Source organism: Mauremys mutica, chromosome 10, assembly GCF_020497125.1.
Source record: "Mauremys mutica isolate MM-2020 ecotype Southern chromosome 10, ASM2049712v1, whole genome shotgun sequence".
Lineage (NCBI taxonomy): Eukaryota > Metazoa > Chordata > Testudines > Geoemydidae > Mauremys > Mauremys mutica.
In genome coordinates, this window is record NC_059081.1 from 64,205,401 (window position 1) to 64,222,057 (window position 16,657).

The following is a 16,657-nucleotide window of genomic DNA, read 5'->3' on the forward strand; positions in this document are numbered from 1 at the left end:
AGCACATGACTTATGAGGAGAGGCTGAGGGAACTGGGATTGTTTAGTCTGCAGAGGAGAAGAATGAGGGGGGATTTGATAGCTGCTTTCAACTACCTGAAAGGGGGTTCCAAAGAGGATGGATCTAAACTGTTCTCAGTGGTAGAAGATGACAGAACAAGGAGTAATGGTCTCAAGTTGCAGAGGGGGAGGTTTAGGCTGGATATTAGGAAAAACTTTTTCACTAGTAGGGTGGTGAAGCACTGGAATGGGTTACCTAGGGAGGTGGTGGAATCTCCTTCCTTAGAGGTTTTTAAGGTCAGGCTTGACAAAGCCCTGGCTGGGGTGATTTAGTTGGGTTTGGTCCTGCTTTGAGCAGGGGGTTGGACTAGATGACCTCCTGAGGTCCCTTCCAACCCTGAGATTCTATGATTCTAAGATTCCCCCCGGCAGCCACCCTGGGCAGGCGAGCTGCAGGTGTGAACCTGAGGAAAGCGGAACAGCAGCAGGGCCACGCAAGGGTCCAGCAAGGCCAGGGTCCCGCCAGCAGCCGGAGCCCTGCAGAGGGAGTGACCAGCAGGGCAGCCAGGCTCAGGGACACCAGCCTGGGCCCCGTGCTGCGCGAGGGGCTCGCCTCTCCCCCTCCCGCCCATCATGGTCTTTGCACCGCCCCTCAGGGGGCGGGTCTCCACTGCTGCCCCGCCCCCTGGCGCCGGGAGGGAGGCCAAAGGCCGATGCAGGGCGCCTGCGCCACCCTTTCCCCAGGCACCGTGTTGCATTGTGGGGCGAGTAGTCCCTGCCATTCCGCGAGCCGCGGCAGAACTACACCTCCCAGGATCCCCGGGGGGGGGGGGGGGTTGTGGCGTCCCTCAGGCTGTCGCGCCTGCGCCTCGCTCAGATCCCGGTGGCGGGGCGGCCATGGCGTCGGGATGCCGGATCGGCCCGTCCATCCTCAACAGCGACCTGGCGGCGCTGGGCGCCGAGTGCGGCCGCATGCTGGACTCCGGGGCGGACTACCTGCACCTGGACGTGATGGACGGGTAACGGCCGCCGCGCGGCGCGCGCGCTTCCGCCTCGAGCCCGAGCCCCGCCCCCCCGGTGCCCGGCCCGGGGCGGCGGCAGCCCTGGCGCTGCTCTGCGCGCGTGGGGGGGGCGCTGCTGAGGGGAGGCTCCGCGGGGCATTTGCCGCCCGCCCGGTGGGGGGGGTTGTTCAGCGCCTCGTTGCGGCCGGGCCGGGCGCTGCTCCCGGGCAGCCTTCGCGACGCCTCGCTGAGGGCGTGTCCGTGGCCGGCGAAGTGCAGCCCTGCCCGGGCAGCGCCCGGCGCACGCCGCGGCGGGAAACCCGCGGCTGGGCGGTTGCTGTGGAGACATTTGGGCTCCGGCCGTAGGGTCCCGGGAGGGCGCGAGGGCCTCAGCGCTGCAGCCTGAACCCCCGAATCTGCGTCGCAATTAAACAGCCCCTCGGTGCCCCCCTTAGCCCGCGCCAGGCACCTGAGTGCGGCGCAGACACCCCCGGGGGAGGGGTCAGCCTGCCTGGAGCCAGGCGCGGGAGCCTCTCAGAGCGGCTGTGGTGCGGGCGCAGCTTTCCTAATGGCCAGCGACCAGGGGGCGTGAGCGTCTCATAGCGATGTAGGGCGGGCGGGGACCTCAGGAAGTGTCAGGCCAGCCCCTGTGCTGAGGCAGCGCCAGTAAACTTAGACCATCCCTGACCGGTCTCTAGTGAACCTGGTCTTAAAAATTCCCCGTGACGGGGGTTCCACAACCTCCCGTGGAAGCCTAGTCCAGCGTTTAGCTACCCTTACAAAGCTTTTCCTCATATCAGCCTCAGTCCCTCTTAATGCAGATTAAGTCAGTTACTACTTGTACTACTCCAGCAGATGTGAAGGACACTTCATCCCTGTCCTCTTTAAAACAGCTCTTATCATAAAAACGGCCATACTGGGTCAGACCAAAGGCCAGTATCCTGTTTTCCAATAGTGGCTAATGCCAGGTGCCGCAGAAGGCATGAACAAACCAGGTAATCATCAAGTGGTCCCTCCCATCACCCATTCCCAGCAAACATAGGTTAGGGACACCATCCCTGCCCATCCTGGCTAATAGCCATTGATGGACCTGTCCTTCATGAATTTATCTAGCTGCTATTTTGAACCCTGTTATAGACTGGCCTTCACAATATCCTTTGGCAAAGAGTTCCACAGGTTGACTGTGCGTTGTGTGAAGAAATACTTCCTTTTTTTTTGTTTTAAACCTGCTGCCTATTAATTTCATTTGGTGACCCTAGTTCTTGTGTTATGAGTAAATAACATTTCCTTATTTACTTTCTCCACACTAGCCATGATTTTATAGACTCTGTTATATCCCCCCTTAGTTGTCTTTTTTCCAAGCTGAAAAGTCCCAGTCTTATTAATTTCTCCTCATATGCCAGCAATTCCATACCCCTAATAATTTTTGTTGCCCTTTTCTAAACCTTTTCCAATTCCAGTATATCTTTTTTGAGATGGGGTGATCACATTGGCACATGGTATTCAAGATGTGGGCATACCATGGATTTATATAGAGGCAATATGATATTTTCTGTTTTATCTATCCGTTTCCTATTGAGTCCCAACATTCTGTTTGCTTTTTGACTGCCGCTGCACATTGAGTGGATGTTTTCAGAGAAGTATCCACAATGACTACGAGATCTCATTCTTGGATGGTAACAGCTAATTTAGACCCCATCATTTTCTATGTATAGTTGGGATTATATTTTCCAATGTGAATTTGTATTTCATCTGCCATTGTCACTCGGTTTTGTGAGGTCCCATTCTAACTCTTCACAGTCTACTTTGGACTTAACTATCTTGAGTAGTTTTGTATCATCTGCAAATTTTGCCTATTTTTTCCAGATCATTTATGAATATGTTAAATAGTACTGGTCCCAGTACAGACTGTGGTATATCATTATTTATCTCTCTCCATTCTGAAAACTGGCCATTTATTTCTACCCTTTGTTTCCTATCTTTTAACCAGTTACCAGTCCATAAGATGACCTTTCCTCTTATCCCATGACATCTTACTTTGCTTAAGAGCCTTTGCTGAGGGACCTTGTGAAAGGCTTTCTGAAAATTTAAGTACACTATATTCACCTTGTCCATATGCTTGTTGATCCCCTCAAAGACTTCGAGTAGATTGGTGAGGCATGATTTCCCTTTACAAAACCCCTATTGACTCTTCCTCAACAAATCATGTTAATCTGTGTGTCTGATAAGGCTGTTCTTTACTATAATTTCAAGCAGTTTGCCTGGTACTGAAATCAGGCTTACCAGTCTGTAATTGCTAGGATCCCCTTTAGAACCCTTTTTAAAAATTGGTGACATATTAGCTATCCTCCAGTCATTTGATACAGAAGCTGATTTAAATGATAGGTTATATACCACAGTTAGTACTTTTGCAATTTCACATTTTACTTCCTTCAGAACTCTTGGGTGAATACCAGCTGGTCCTGGTGACTTATTACTATTTATCAATTTGTTCCCAAACCTCCTCCAATGACACCTCAGTCTTTAACAGTTCCTCAGATTTGTCGCCTAAAAAGAATGACTCAGGTTTGGGAATCTCCCTCGCATCCTCAGCCATGAAGACTGATGCCAAGAATGTATTTAATTTCTCTGCAATGGCTTTATCACCCTAGAGGCTCCCTGCTTCTGATGTACTTAAAATTCTTTTTGCTATTACTTTTTGACACTTTGGCTAGCTGTAGTTCAAATTCTTTTTTGCCTTCCTAATTACATTTTTACACTTCATTTGCCAGAGTTTATACTCCTTTCTGTTTTCCTCACTAGGATGCCTTTTTGCTTCTCACTGCTTCTTTTACTTTGTTGTTTAGCCATGGTGGCACTTTTTTGATCCTCTTCCTATGTTTTTAAATTTGGGATTTATATTTAAGTTGAGCCTCTGTTATGGGGCCTTTAAAAAGTTTCCATGAAGCTTGCAGAGATTTCACTTTTGGCACTGTACCTTTTAATTTGTTTAACTAACTTCCTCATTTTTGTGTAGTCCCACTTTCTTAAATTAAATGCTACTGTGGTGTTTTTCCTGCCGCAGGGATGTTCAATTTAATTATATTATGGTCACTATTACCAAGTGATTCAACTATATTGAAGACTTATCAAATCCCCCTCTCCCTCCCCCCCAACACACACACACACTTTTCTTTTCTCAAGAATAAGCATGCCCAGTTTTTCAACCTTTCATCATAGGTCAGGATTTCTAAACTTTGTATCTTGTTTGTCGCTCTCCTCTGGACTCTGTCCATTTTGTCCACATCTTTCCTAAAGTGTGGTGCCCAGACGGGACAAGAACTTCAACTGAGGCCTCACCTATGCCAAGTAGAGCAGGACAGTTACCTCCCACCTCTTACATATGACACTCCTGTCAATACACCCCTGAAAGATACTGGCCTTTTTTTGCAAGTGCATTATATTATTGACTTATTCAATTTCTGATCCACTATAACCCCCAGATCCTTTTCAGCAGTGCTATGATCTAGCCAGTTATTCCTGTTGTGTAGCTGTGCATTTGACAATTCTATAATTTGTCAAGGTTGGTTTGAAATCTAATCCTGTCCTCCAAGATGCTAGCACCCCTCCCATCTTGGTGTCATCTGCATATTCTCCACTCCATTATCCAAGTTAAAAAAATATTAAATAGTACCGGTCCCATGGCTGATGTGTGGACCCCACTAGATTGACAGCAAACCATTGGTAACTACTCTTTGAGTATGGTCTTTCAATCAGATAATAGTTTTATCCAGATTGTATTTCCCTAATTTGATTATGAGAATGTCATATGGAATTGTGTCAAAAGACTTACTAAAATCAAGACACGTCGCGTCTCGCATACCCTGTATCTACTAAGCTAGTAACCCTGTCAAAGAAGGAAATTAAGTTGCTTTGGCATGATTTGTTCTGGACAAATCTATGCTAGCTAGTGCTTATAACCCTATTATTAGGGCCGTACCAAATTCACAGTCCATTTTGGTACATTTCAGTAATAGGATTTTTAAAATGTGAAATTTCAGTTTCAGATATTTAAATCTGAAATTTCATGGTGTTGTAATGGGGGTGGGAGCGGGTCCTGACCCAAAAGGGAGTGGGGGGGGTTCCAAGGTTATTGTAGGGGGGTTGCAATATTGACACCCTTATTTCTGCGCTGCTGATGGTGATGGCGCTGCTTTCAGAGCTCCCAGCCAGCAGCCACAGAGCTTCCTGCAGTTGGGAGAGGCTAATTGTATTAACAACACTGCTTCTTGAACATAGTATAAAGATTTGTTTTTATATTTCCCATAAATGTAGGTCAATATAAAATTCCTTACTTTAGTCACCATACAATAAAACGTTTTTTTCTAATTGGTAGGCACTTTGTTCCGAACATCACATTTGGACACCCTGTAGTAGAGAGCCTTCGAAAGCAGCTGGGTCAGGATCCTTTCTTTGGTAAGGACTTCATTTTTCCAAACTCTTGAGTATGTGGTGTTATACTGACAGAGGAAACCACAAAACATTGTGGGTTTGAATCCTCGCCACAACTCAATGTGGTAACCTCAAAACTGTTTTGCTGCTCCCTAATCCTGGGGCTGGTTTTGTGCTGTCTTAGTTTAGAATAGCCTTACCCCGGGGGCCATGATGGTGGTAGGAATCATTGGAAGGTGGTTACAACACATCCCCCTACATGTGGGGAAAGTCAAGGAGGGCTGGTGTAGAGCCAGCTATGTCAGATGAGGATTTCCCCAGCTTTCCAACCCCTTTCTAGAACTTGAGTAGCACAAAGGAGCCATATCCTGGGCTTCATGTTTGGTGATTACGAAATACTTATAGCCAAGCAAAACGCTGTAAAACTACGGTTTCCTTTTTAGCTAAACTAAGTCAGAGGGAGGGGAGAATGTATTATGTGAGCTACTGTTTGTTTGCTTTTTAGTACTTTAAAGAAACACACTCCCATGTGGCATGTCACTATAATGTAATCAATGTCCTATTAAGCTTGAGTAGTAATTACTAAACATATCTAATAATACCAATGTTGAGCATGGATTTATGTTCTGAATTTGTTTTGTATAAATTAATATGCACTCATCTGAATAGCTTATGCTGTTGCTATTTTTTTTGAGCTCTGAGTGCATGCTTTGAATATGCATCTTCTGTAATGACTCTAAAGCAGCTGATATGGTATATGAATTACAGATAGTCCACATATTGGTATACTTTGGTGAATGATGCATGCCCAGTGTATCTTGCTTACTTACGCTTCTGTTCTTGGTGATTCCTTTCAGATATGCACATGATGGTTGCCAAGCCAGAGCAGTGGGTGAAACCAATGGCTGTAGCAGGTGCAAACCAGTACACTTTTCACCTAGAGGCTACAGACAATCCAGGGGCACTGATTAAAGACATTAGGGAAAATGGGATGAAGGTGAGGCCCTATTGTGGCAAGAGTTGTGTGCTGCATTGCAGTAGCTGCCTCCCTCTGGCATTGAAAGATCTGGGCAATAATGTTCTTGAGGACTAATGAAATGAAAGCAATTTATATCTGAACAGAAGTCCTGGAGACAAAGTGAAATCTTGCTTTAATGCAGTGGTCCCCAAAGTGTGGGGTACACAGAGGGAGGGCCACCCAGCTCTGCTCCAGGCCAAGCCCTGGCTTCCACTCCTGCTCCCAGCTGCAGCTCTGTCCCCTGGGGGCCATGGACTGGTTACATTATGGGTGGGGTGCAACATAAAAAGTCGGTGGACGATTGCTTTAATGCAATCAATACCTTTTTGCCTTAATTGAGCCTACATAATATTCCAAATACTGTTCACAATATTTAACCGGTAATTTTTTAAAGCTTGCAGTAGCCAGTATCAGAGCAATGCTAACACAGGTGCAAGGCCTCCTTTGTCCTACAGATGCACTTTCATTTATCTTTCCCTCCTTCCGCAGGTTGGCTTGGCCATCAAACCTGGAACTGTAGTTGAATATTTAGCACCGTGGGCCAATCAGATAGACATGGCTTTGGTGATGACAGTAGAACCTGGATTTGGCGGGCAGAAGTTCATGGAAAACATGATGCCAAAGGTAGATACTGATTGCGTTTTATTAAATGGAACTAGTCTGTTTCTACTCCCTATGCCTTGACAAGTGGGAAGGGAGATGACATTAACAAAAAAAATCCTTAATCATTTAAATGTTAGAAATTATATAGAGCTGGGGAGTATCTCTGTGTAAAACCAAGTGCTTAACTTTTGTGGGGGTTTTTGTATGGGCTCTTTAGATTCAGTGGCTGAGGACACAGTTTCCTTCCTTGGATATTGAAGTGGATGGTGGTGTGGGGCCAGACACCATCCATAAATGTGCAGAGGTAAGCTTTAAAAACTGAACTGCACAGTGAGGACTCTCCTCCTTTTAAGACATTCACTCTGTGCATGAGATTGTAATCTCCCTGCTGGGTCTTTCATTTTGGTTATTGCTTTGTTTTAGAATCATAAAGGGACCTCAGGAGATCATCTAGTCCAATCCCCAATTAAATCATCCAACAGATTTTTGCCCCATCTCCCTAAAGGGCCCCCTCAAGGATTGAGCTCACAACCCTGGGTTTAGCAAGCCACTGAGCTAGCCCTTCCCTGATAGTCTACTATACCATGACCTAACCTACAGCACTTGCTTTGTCACTCTTTGTGCAGGATAGCTTTCCTGCAGCCTAGGTTGGTTCTGGTTCTGTTTGCGGAAATACCCTTTTCTCACTAGAATAATTTTTTTGAAGTCTGATGAAGTCCAGGCATGTTGCAAGTGGACAATAGTTACCTACCTTTTCTAATACAGAAATGTCACTAGTTAGAGAGTACAGGGATTATGTGGTGGTAGTCCATATTACACAGCTGGCTGGTTAACCTTCTTCCAGGCAGGAGCAAACATGATTGTGTCTGGCAGTGCTATTATGAAAAGTGAAGATCCTAGATCTGTCATCAACCTCCTGAGAAATGTGTGTTCAGAAGCTGCTCAGAAACGTTCCCTGGACCGATGAGACCGCCAACTCATGCCAAGGTAGCTTGGGTGTGAACGGGTCCTATTCCAGTATGGGAACATCACTGCTGAACCAGGACTGCAGCACTGAAGAATTGCTCCTTCACTGCAAGCAGCTGTTTTGCCAGGGCTGGAAATACAATCAGCCAGTGCTATCCCTTCAATTGACTGGAGACTTATTTTATAACAGGAATTGGATGGAAACAAAAGTGTGGGTTTTTGCTTGAAATATGTGGAAGACTAAGTCTGCTCTGTGCATTCCTACAAAACTGTTTCAATGTTTGAAATAAAACACTGGTGATAAGTCATCTTACAAGTAGCAAAACTTATCTGTTAGCTATTCAGTAGCACGTGGTTCATCTTGGAGTGCAATCTTCCCCAAGAAAGAGCATCTTTCCAGAAGTAAGTTCATTAACTTAGACAGGTATGTACACCCCAATAAAGTTACGGTACAATATTTCAGGCTCACAGCAGTGGGAAATAGTTTTTCAAAGGGGAAGCTTATTGTGGAACTTCTAAGTCTCTTGGCCTAGTTTTCATAGGTGGTATCCTTATGACTAGCTAGTGAAAACTTTCCAAGATAAATGATCTGAAGGTACCATTATTAGATTAGATGTTGACTCCTGAAGTTTTTACAACAAACTTCATTGTAGAAGAGTGGATTTTGTCACCAGCAGTGAATAGTAAGTTGCCTGCTGTTGTGGGTTAACAAAATTTTAATTATTGCAGAATGAGCAGCCACAGGGTATTGTCTCATTTGTACAAAAGCACATGGGGATCCTAAGCCAGGTCTTTTGCATTCTAGTTATTCAGATGACTAATCATAGGTAAATGTAGTATCCTTCAGGCAATCTATGTCTAGAAGACCAAGCAGCTACTTCAGCTGTTGCCTGTGTATAAGATGTAATAACCAGCATCCTTGACTTACAGAAAGGCCTACTCCAGTGGAGAGGAAGTAGGATAATTTAGATGCACAGGGCGAATCTGCTTCAGCTGTTCAGTTTCTAAGCAATGATAGTCGAGAGAGGTAGGACTGGTTCAAGAATTCCTCTAGCTAGTCTCTCTGAAAAACCATGTTGGACATGTATGTACGAAAAAGCCAAAGCCACCAGTTAGTGCTGCATAAAGAAAGTGCTTAGAGGGAACATTTTTGCACATGCCTTCCCTGTACCCCAATTCAACAAAGATGAGATACTACAGGTGTGGGGGCAGCCTGTGTAAACACAGCCACTCTAGCTTCCTCGGTAAAAGCAGATGTGAGGATGCAGCAACAAAGGCGTCTGGCATGGGCTGCACAAAAAAAGTACCAAGGGGTCAAGACAGCCTCAATGCTGTTAGTAAGCCAGCTAGAGTTAGGGATAACTGTCAGTATGGAATCATTTGCTCAAACCAGCTGTGCACCACTTTTCCAAATACAGTATAACTAGCTGCCATCACACAGTACCCCCAAAACTACCATGGAGAGAATGTTTAACTGCAGGCAGTCCCGTGTTGTCATTTAACACCCTTTGTTAAAAAATACTATGTTCTGTCCCAAGGAGAAATATGTAATTGAATCCCTTGTTGGGTCCTAGATTAGAGCAGTTGGGGGTCCACACCTTTTTTTGTCAACAGGCTTGAGCAAGTGTAAACTGCCAGCCTAGGGCTGCACTTCAGGGGGGAAAATATACCTGCAGGAAAACCACCTCACCTCCCCAGCAGAGTGGCTGGCTAATTGTTCCTACTGCAGCAACCCCCCTTTGTGTGATCTCTTCACTTCCACAGCTAAGGTTAAGGGAAAGGCTATTAGTCACCATGGAGATTACTACACTTCAGCATATGCTTAATTACATTCTTCTGTTACGCCTTAAAAATTGCCTTTGCTCACTATTAGCAAACAAATAAAAATGACAATTTTCTGTCCCAGTATGCCTTCTTCCACTTAAAAATAAGTGATGTAAATATGCTTATGCACAGAAAACAGCAGCTACACCTCATCCATGAAAGTACATATTGAACATGGAGACACTCAGTCTGATCAGGCATCCAAATGGAAAAAGTATTTCCACATTAAAACTAACCACACAGGATCTACATCACTTAGTCATGGGTCAATGAATAGAGAAGTTTGACTCAAACTTTCATGCCTAAATCAAATGTTCAGACACTCTGCACATCAGTCTTGTACTGTTCAACCTACCAGATCCCCAGTGAAGAACATAATTAGTTGTACTTTTCTATAACCTCAGTCTCATGATTCTTTAGGTAGATGAAGTCATGATGTAAATACATTTTCAACAATGAAAGTGCAGGGATCTCACTGGGACTAAAATGAAAGCCAGTTGAGAATTATTTGTCTCAAAACAGGCAAAGTTCCAATGGAGAGCCAACAAAGCCATCTAGACTCTAGTGCTAAAGCAAACTTTTGTGCATTACACGACTGGAGGTCCAAGAGGTAACTGATATTCTGTAACAAGGGAAGGGTCCAAGGTGCCCACTATCATCAATGGAGGAAAATGACTCCAGATGTCCAATTCAATCCTTATTTGGATGTGGGGTCCTCCAAAGGACAGTTCTGTAAGCAAACTAGCATGCACCCAAACAGGGTGAGAAAATATATTGAAAATATGCTCTGCTCACCACCATCTGAGGACTTTCTGCCCTTCCCATGCTTTGATGAAGGTCGTGGATCTGAAGGAGGATGTGAAACCTCTTGCAACAGGGCCAGGGAAGGAGATATGGAGACCTGAAAAAATGCCTTTTGATCCAAAATGGTAAACAAAGCACAAATATACTAAAACAAGTCACAGGTCCAACAGTGCCTGACTGCATAATGCTCAGTCCTTTACAGCTGCACAGGGGGATGGGAGGGGAGGAATGACCTGTTTTAGCCTTTATGTAACCGCTAAAAGACAAAAAGTTGAGGAAATTTTTGAACATTTAAGGGAGGTATGAGGGGGAAAAAACTTGAGCAAGGGGCTTCATGGCTTTTTATAAACTCAGCCCTGGGGATGAGCTATGCATAGAGCAGTTCTCAGCATGCTCTGACTGAGACAGCTAATGGTTTCAGAATTCATGTGCCACAATACACAAACTATAGGTGAGGGGAAGGAAGGAGGCCATTTCCATGAGAGAGAATTATCCCCATAAGTTTTAATTATTAAGAATTGAAGACAGCACAATAGATCCGTACAGCAGATCTGAAGAAAGAGGGTGGGGGATGGGGCTTGTGTAGGTGCTAGACAGACTGAGTGCAGTTTCTTACTGTCACAGACTTCCTGGGTGGTGGTGGGCAAGTCACTTAGTGTCTCTCTCTCTCTCTGTAAAAGGGGGATCGTAATCCCACACTGTCTTGGCTCTGGACTATAAACTGTTTGGGGCAAGGCCTGTCTCTTCCAATGTGTTTGTACAGACCCTAGCATAACAGAGCCTCAATCTCATCTGGAGCTTCTAGGGGCTACTGTAATACAAGTAAATAGTAGCATCCCTAGCCCCAAGAGTTTCCAGAGTCAGAGAGATGACACCGGGGAGGAGGGAAGTTTATACCAATAAGATGAGTTTGCTGGAGAGCTTGGGGAGTAGTGGGGGGAGATCTGAAGGAGAGGTTATGTGGTGTGTAGGCGGGGGAGGGTGTGGGGGGGAGAGGATGGCCATTCCAGGCACTTGGGGCACTGGGAGAAAGCACAGTTATGGGAGGACATACAGGGACTGGAAGGATTACAGAGTGCAGGGCTGGTATGGGGGAGCAGTAAGTAAAGAGAAACGATAAACTATATTCTATTCATGCCTTATATCATGGAGTTCAATGGATGGAAGTGGTCTTAGAATCTGCTCCCAGGCAAATTATTTTGCTGTCTCAAATCTGTTTTTTATCAGATGAGATGTGGACTATAAGAGCAAAATTTCTGATGGAAAAAAATGCCTTAAATATTTGCATAGGGAGAAAATAGAAAAGTAAAGTTCTCCATTTTGCATCCAGTTTTTCAGTCTCTTTCTTGCCCATCTCATCTTTGCCAGGGTGGTTTCATTACATTCTTGGAAGGTTTAGCCTGTTCACACAGTGGGTAGGGCAGAGGTCATCTCAATAGGGACAAAGAGGTGTGCAGTCTTCATTTGTATCAGCCACGTAACTGGCAAGATTAACAAATAACATCTTTAGAAGAGGATGTTAATACTGCTCAATAAAGGAAATTACCAGGAACTACTCAGGGGCAATGCAAAGATTTCCCCATCCTACGTGATACCATTTGTCGTTACTGATTTTACAGCGCAAGAGTCTCATATCCAGATCCTCTGAAAAGCAATGCAGTGAGCTGCCTGACAACCCACCAAGCCAGCCCAGTTTGGTTAGTAGTCCTACTTGAAAGTTTACTTCATTTTTAAAATATTCTCTTAACATTAACAGAGCACTCTCTCTCTCCTTCAGGATCCTGGATGATTCAGACTTCATTACTAAGTCAGTGTTCCTCACCTGTAGTTCTCCTGCATCCTGCATGCAGGGAGTTCATGTGACTGATGCCCAGATCCCAGGATTGCTCCTCACACTGCCAAATAGAACAGACAAGAACAGGAGGCACTGAACAATCTATAAAGTTGTATGATGGGAGCTATGAGGATCTGAGCTGCTCCTAATCTTCACTTTGAAGCAGCAGGGGAATGGAGAAGAAAAGAGCCTCACCTCACACTGCTCTCCAACTCACATTCCCAGCAGCAGCCAGAAGACAAGGGAGAGAGAAATGAGAAATACCCCATTCCACTCAGAAACTAGGAAGAAGGGATAATAGCGGGGGAAACAACAGTCTCACAGCCAGTTAGTTATCCAGTGCGTCGTCATCATGTATTAATGCAACATTAACAAATGCAACAGCAAGGCTTTGTACCATTACTACTTTGTGGCTCCCACAAAGCCATTAAAAGACCATACAGGTCTTCAGCTCTTAAAGGTACATACCACTAATTTGATGTTACAGACCTGTGAAGGGAATCTAAGTACTTCTATTGCTAATCAAATTCAGACTATACACAGTGTATGGAAATAACTTTTAATTTAAAAAACCTTGCATTGAAGATTATTGTATCAGACATTGAGGCAAAATTTGAGTTTAATTTGCTGGACAAACCAGTGTTAAAAAAAAAGATTTAAAATAAATCAGAATGTGCAATAAACTACAATGTAGCATAGGCAGTAGTGTTGAAACTTGACTGAACTTTTTTCTGAGGTCCAGCGTATATTTCCAGTCAATCTGACAGGAAAAAATTTGACATTACAAACGGGTCATCTGTCAGTATTGGATATTACAAGCTGAGGAAAAATGTAGTACAAGAACAGAGACTCCTATATAGTTGCCTTCAACTGTTGTACACAGAAAAACTTCCTGCTGACGGTGGTTTAAACATACATTCTACTGGTGTCGAATTATTGTTCTGCTACAAGAATACTGCTAGCTCATCAATTCTTGTATGCGTCGTCTTCTGTTAGCATCACTTGAGGATGCAGATAAATTCTAAATACTGTAATTCAGAATGTATGAGTTTAAACAATTTGCTTTTATTTTCTTAGAGTATAATGGCTGGGAATTTAAAAATCAATCTGTATTTAGAAACATTATGAAAGGTTTTTTTAAGCCCTTCTGATGTCCTTATTAACAATGTTTTCCTTTCTGGTTAGTCACTCTGCTTTTGCATACTTGGTAGAACCCCTTGCAAGGTATCGCTTAGAAATCGTAACAACTATACTTGTTGGTAAGATATTACAGCATACAGTTCTAAGCAGCATTAGCTACTGCAGGTCTAGGAGTTAGGTCGCCAAATATCTGATGATCCAAAATGAAATTCAGAGCTGCATCTTCATTTAATTCAATCTTCGTTTCCTCACCACTCCTAGGCTTCTCTGCTCCCCATGTGACTGAAATAGAAAACTGTCTACCTTTCGTATAGTAGAGAAATCAACTATGGAAATATAGTGGTATATTTGTGTGTTAGTGTTTGAGGATTTCTGCATGAAACTAACAATAGAGTTGAATGAGTGACTCATTTTAAGCCAAATATAAGGCTTCTGAAAGTGTCATTTAAAAACTACTGGTACTTAAATATTCAAGGGATTTCAGACAAGGCAGGTATTTGCCACATGCTCATGCCACCAAAGGAAACCATTTGAAATTACCCCCTCCTCCTCACTGTCTTTTCAAGTAGTTTTTCTGTGTTTTGAAGTTGTTTGTTTAAAGGAATAAAGTGTGTTCTGCTGTCCCAGAATCCATCAGAACCATAAACACATTTGAAAGAAAAAAAGGAAGAATATTAAAGAACGTGGCAATATGACAACAGAAAGCAGTAAACCGTGCCAGCTATTTAGGTGTGCTCACTTTTAACACAGGGAATACTAGACTTCTAGCTTGAAATAATTAGTTTCTCTTGTGGTTCAGGAAGAAGAAAGTGTTGCGTTTGGGATTTTATCCTGCCTGTTACAAAGCAAGAAAGAAAATATATTATATGCTGCTAATATACAGTATTTGAATTGTGCTGTTATTTCTTGTGTGAATAACAGAGATTTTACCTTATACTTTTCTCCATCTTAATCGGCTTTCTTAATGAACCACATTATTCCCTGTCACCTGTGTTTTCTTGTGCTGCAGAGTCCCAGGAAAACACTTTTGCAGTCTTCCAGCTCGTCTGTGGATTGTTTTCTTGGTGGATGGCCATTGTTTGGCAAAGTGATGGGAGTACATGAAGTGCAGAGGGAGTCACTGTGGAAAGCTGCACTTGAACTTTCAGTCTGATTTGTTATTTGGTCTTGGCACCGTAAGGTTTCTATGTCTTCATCCTTTAACGGAAAAACCCGAAGTTCCCACAGCTCAGACTGAAAGGAGTCAAAGGGGGGAGGGGAGGAAAGAGGGGTCCTGGTTAGCTATGTGCAGAATGATTCTGTTATCAAGTAACAAATGCGTCTTGTTCTTTACAGTGCTTGCAGGGTTCTTCAGCTACAGGGAAGAATACCATTCTTCTGGGTACCAGTTTTCAATGTAGCTTGGCGTAATACAGCACAACTTCATTTTGTATAGAATCTTTTAAATAAGTTGTATCCCAACATTGTTTCCAAGGTTAAACAATGCAGTTACAATGTAAGGGGCAAGGGATGTAAAAAGGAATCCTCTATTTTCTACTGTTAAGAACATTGATTACCATCACAATCAGTACTATTTGGAACACATGTTGGCATCCTCTGAAAAAAAGCTACAGAATGTATTAATAGAGAGCCTGCTACTCTCTCATCTTGAGGCTGAGACATTTTGACCCAGTAGTGAAAGTTTTGCCTGTGCTGTTCCTATTCTATTGACAAATCGAGGACTTCATTTGGAAGTGATCTCAATCTGGTAATTTGCAGAAGCTCTAAATGCAATCCAAAAATCAGAGATGAGAACACTTACATTTGCAGTTTTAGAGCCTGATCTAAGACCCATTGAAGTCAGGGAAACTTTGGGCACTGGATCAGGCCCTTACTTACAAAAACCATCATACCTTTGCTTCTTGGTTTTCCTTTGAAGACTGTGGGACCCTTAAACATACAGAACTGTGGATTTCTGAAGTAAGATCAGAAGCAGCTTCAGCAGCACAACGCAGTGAGGCACATGAGTTATGATGGTTTTCTTTCAGTACTGGATCTTGTCCCTGCTGTCCTTCAGCATTTTTGCTATAAGATCTAGTACAAGACAAAATGAGAAAAAAAGCTTTTGTTTAATAACTGCTGTCAAGTGACTGGAAACAATTCAGATTTTATTTAAAAAGAAAAAAGGCACTATAAGTTTTTAATAATGGCTTCTTATTTATATGCTTAGAAGTAAAGAAAACCTGAAAACAGAACTCTAAAGCAAAGCTGACCTTGGTATAAAATATTTAAATACATTTGAATATCCTTGACAACTTTTTTTGAAAGTACAAACTTAACAGAATCCAGTACTTGAAGTGGGTCTCTGAATGAAATTACTTTCAGTCTTAGATCCAGAGAAATGACACCCCATTCTTTCATCTAAATCAGAGATTACTGAGTGAGAAGTGACACCCTATTCATTTGACTAAGGCAATAATTACTGAGCACGGCAGCGAACAGCAGAAGTGGGATGAGTTCAGAAAATGTTAAGATTTTATTCACTAATATCCCAATAACCTAGATTTTCTTTAAATTCCTAAGATTTAAAGCTATATAGTTTTCCTTTCAGAGCAATAAATTAAATATGCATGATACTGTACTGCTAAACTATTTGATGGGGAATACCCTCATTTTCAAAGATGCTTCACTCTATTGATAGGATTTCTAAAAGTTGCTGTGCTACCAAAAGAAAATCCCAATGATTCTGTAAGAGTCCTCCATTTATGACAATACACCTGCCTGCTATTTCTTCTGGGCCATCGGCTCTGTTCCCACAATGACCACCTTGCTTTCTCTCTCTCTTCATATTTTGCATGACGTGAAGAAAAAAGTTCATCTGACAGATCTTCTATCTGTAATTATAAATGAGAGATGGCTGCTGCCATGATTACAAGCATCACTAAAGATGAAAACACTGGTTTTATATACAGTCATGTGGGGAATGTGTGTCACATCCACAACAAAAAGTATCAAATGTGCACTGAAGGGTACAAAGGTATAGTAAACTGTATGTGTT

The 16,657-nt window shown here is 43.3% G+C and overlaps 2 protein-coding genes across 3 annotated transcripts in view; one reads left to right on the plus strand and one right to left on the minus strand.

Moving 5' to 3' along the window:
* Positions 1 to 811: 811 nt before the first annotated feature.
* RPE (ribulose-5-phosphate-3-epimerase) lies at positions 812 to 8,326 on the plus strand. Its single transcript, XM_045031986.1, has 6 exons — positions 812 to 1,018; positions 5,376 to 5,455; positions 6,289 to 6,428; positions 6,939 to 7,073; positions 7,270 to 7,356; positions 7,897 to 8,326. Exons 1-6 carry the CDS (start codon positions 897 to 899, stop codon positions 8,017 to 8,019), a joined length of 687 nt encoding a protein of 228 aa, XP_044887921.1. The 5' UTR covers positions 812 to 896; the 3' UTR covers positions 8,020 to 8,326.
* A 4,699-nt stretch (positions 8,327 to 13,025) lies between these two features.
* The window catches only part of KANSL1L (KAT8 regulatory NSL complex subunit 1 like), a 100,491-nt gene continuing 96,859 nt past the window's right edge, over positions 13,026 to 16,657 (minus strand). For both annotated transcript variants that reach the window (XM_045031985.1, XM_045031984.1), the window contains exons 13-16: positions 16,381 to 16,493; positions 15,513 to 15,693; positions 14,551 to 14,853; positions 13,026 to 14,455 (exon numbers count right to left, since the gene is read on the minus strand). In XM_045031985.1, the coding sequence (XP_044887920.1) occupies positions 14,605 to 14,853; positions 15,513 to 15,693; positions 16,381 to 16,493 (543 nt within the window). In that variant the 3' untranslated portion in view covers positions 13,026 to 14,455; positions 14,551 to 14,604. The remainder of the gene's footprint in view (positions 14,456 to 14,550; positions 14,854 to 15,512; positions 15,694 to 16,380; positions 16,494 to 16,657) is intronic.

Bases quoted from the DNA above. Each gene is read 5' to 3' on its own strand.
- RPE (XM_045031986.1), top strand. From the start codon at position 897: ATGGCGTCGGGATGCCGGATCGGCCCGTCCATCCTCAACAGCGACCTG. The intron at 5,456-6,288 runs GTAAGGACTTCA...GATTCCTTTCAG, and splicing joins GGGTCAGGATCCTTTCTTTG to ATATGCACATGATGGTTGCC. The intron at 6,429-6,938 runs GTGAGGCCCTAT...CTCCTTCCGCAG, and splicing joins TTAGGGAAAATGGGATGAAG to GTTGGCTTGGCCATCAAACC.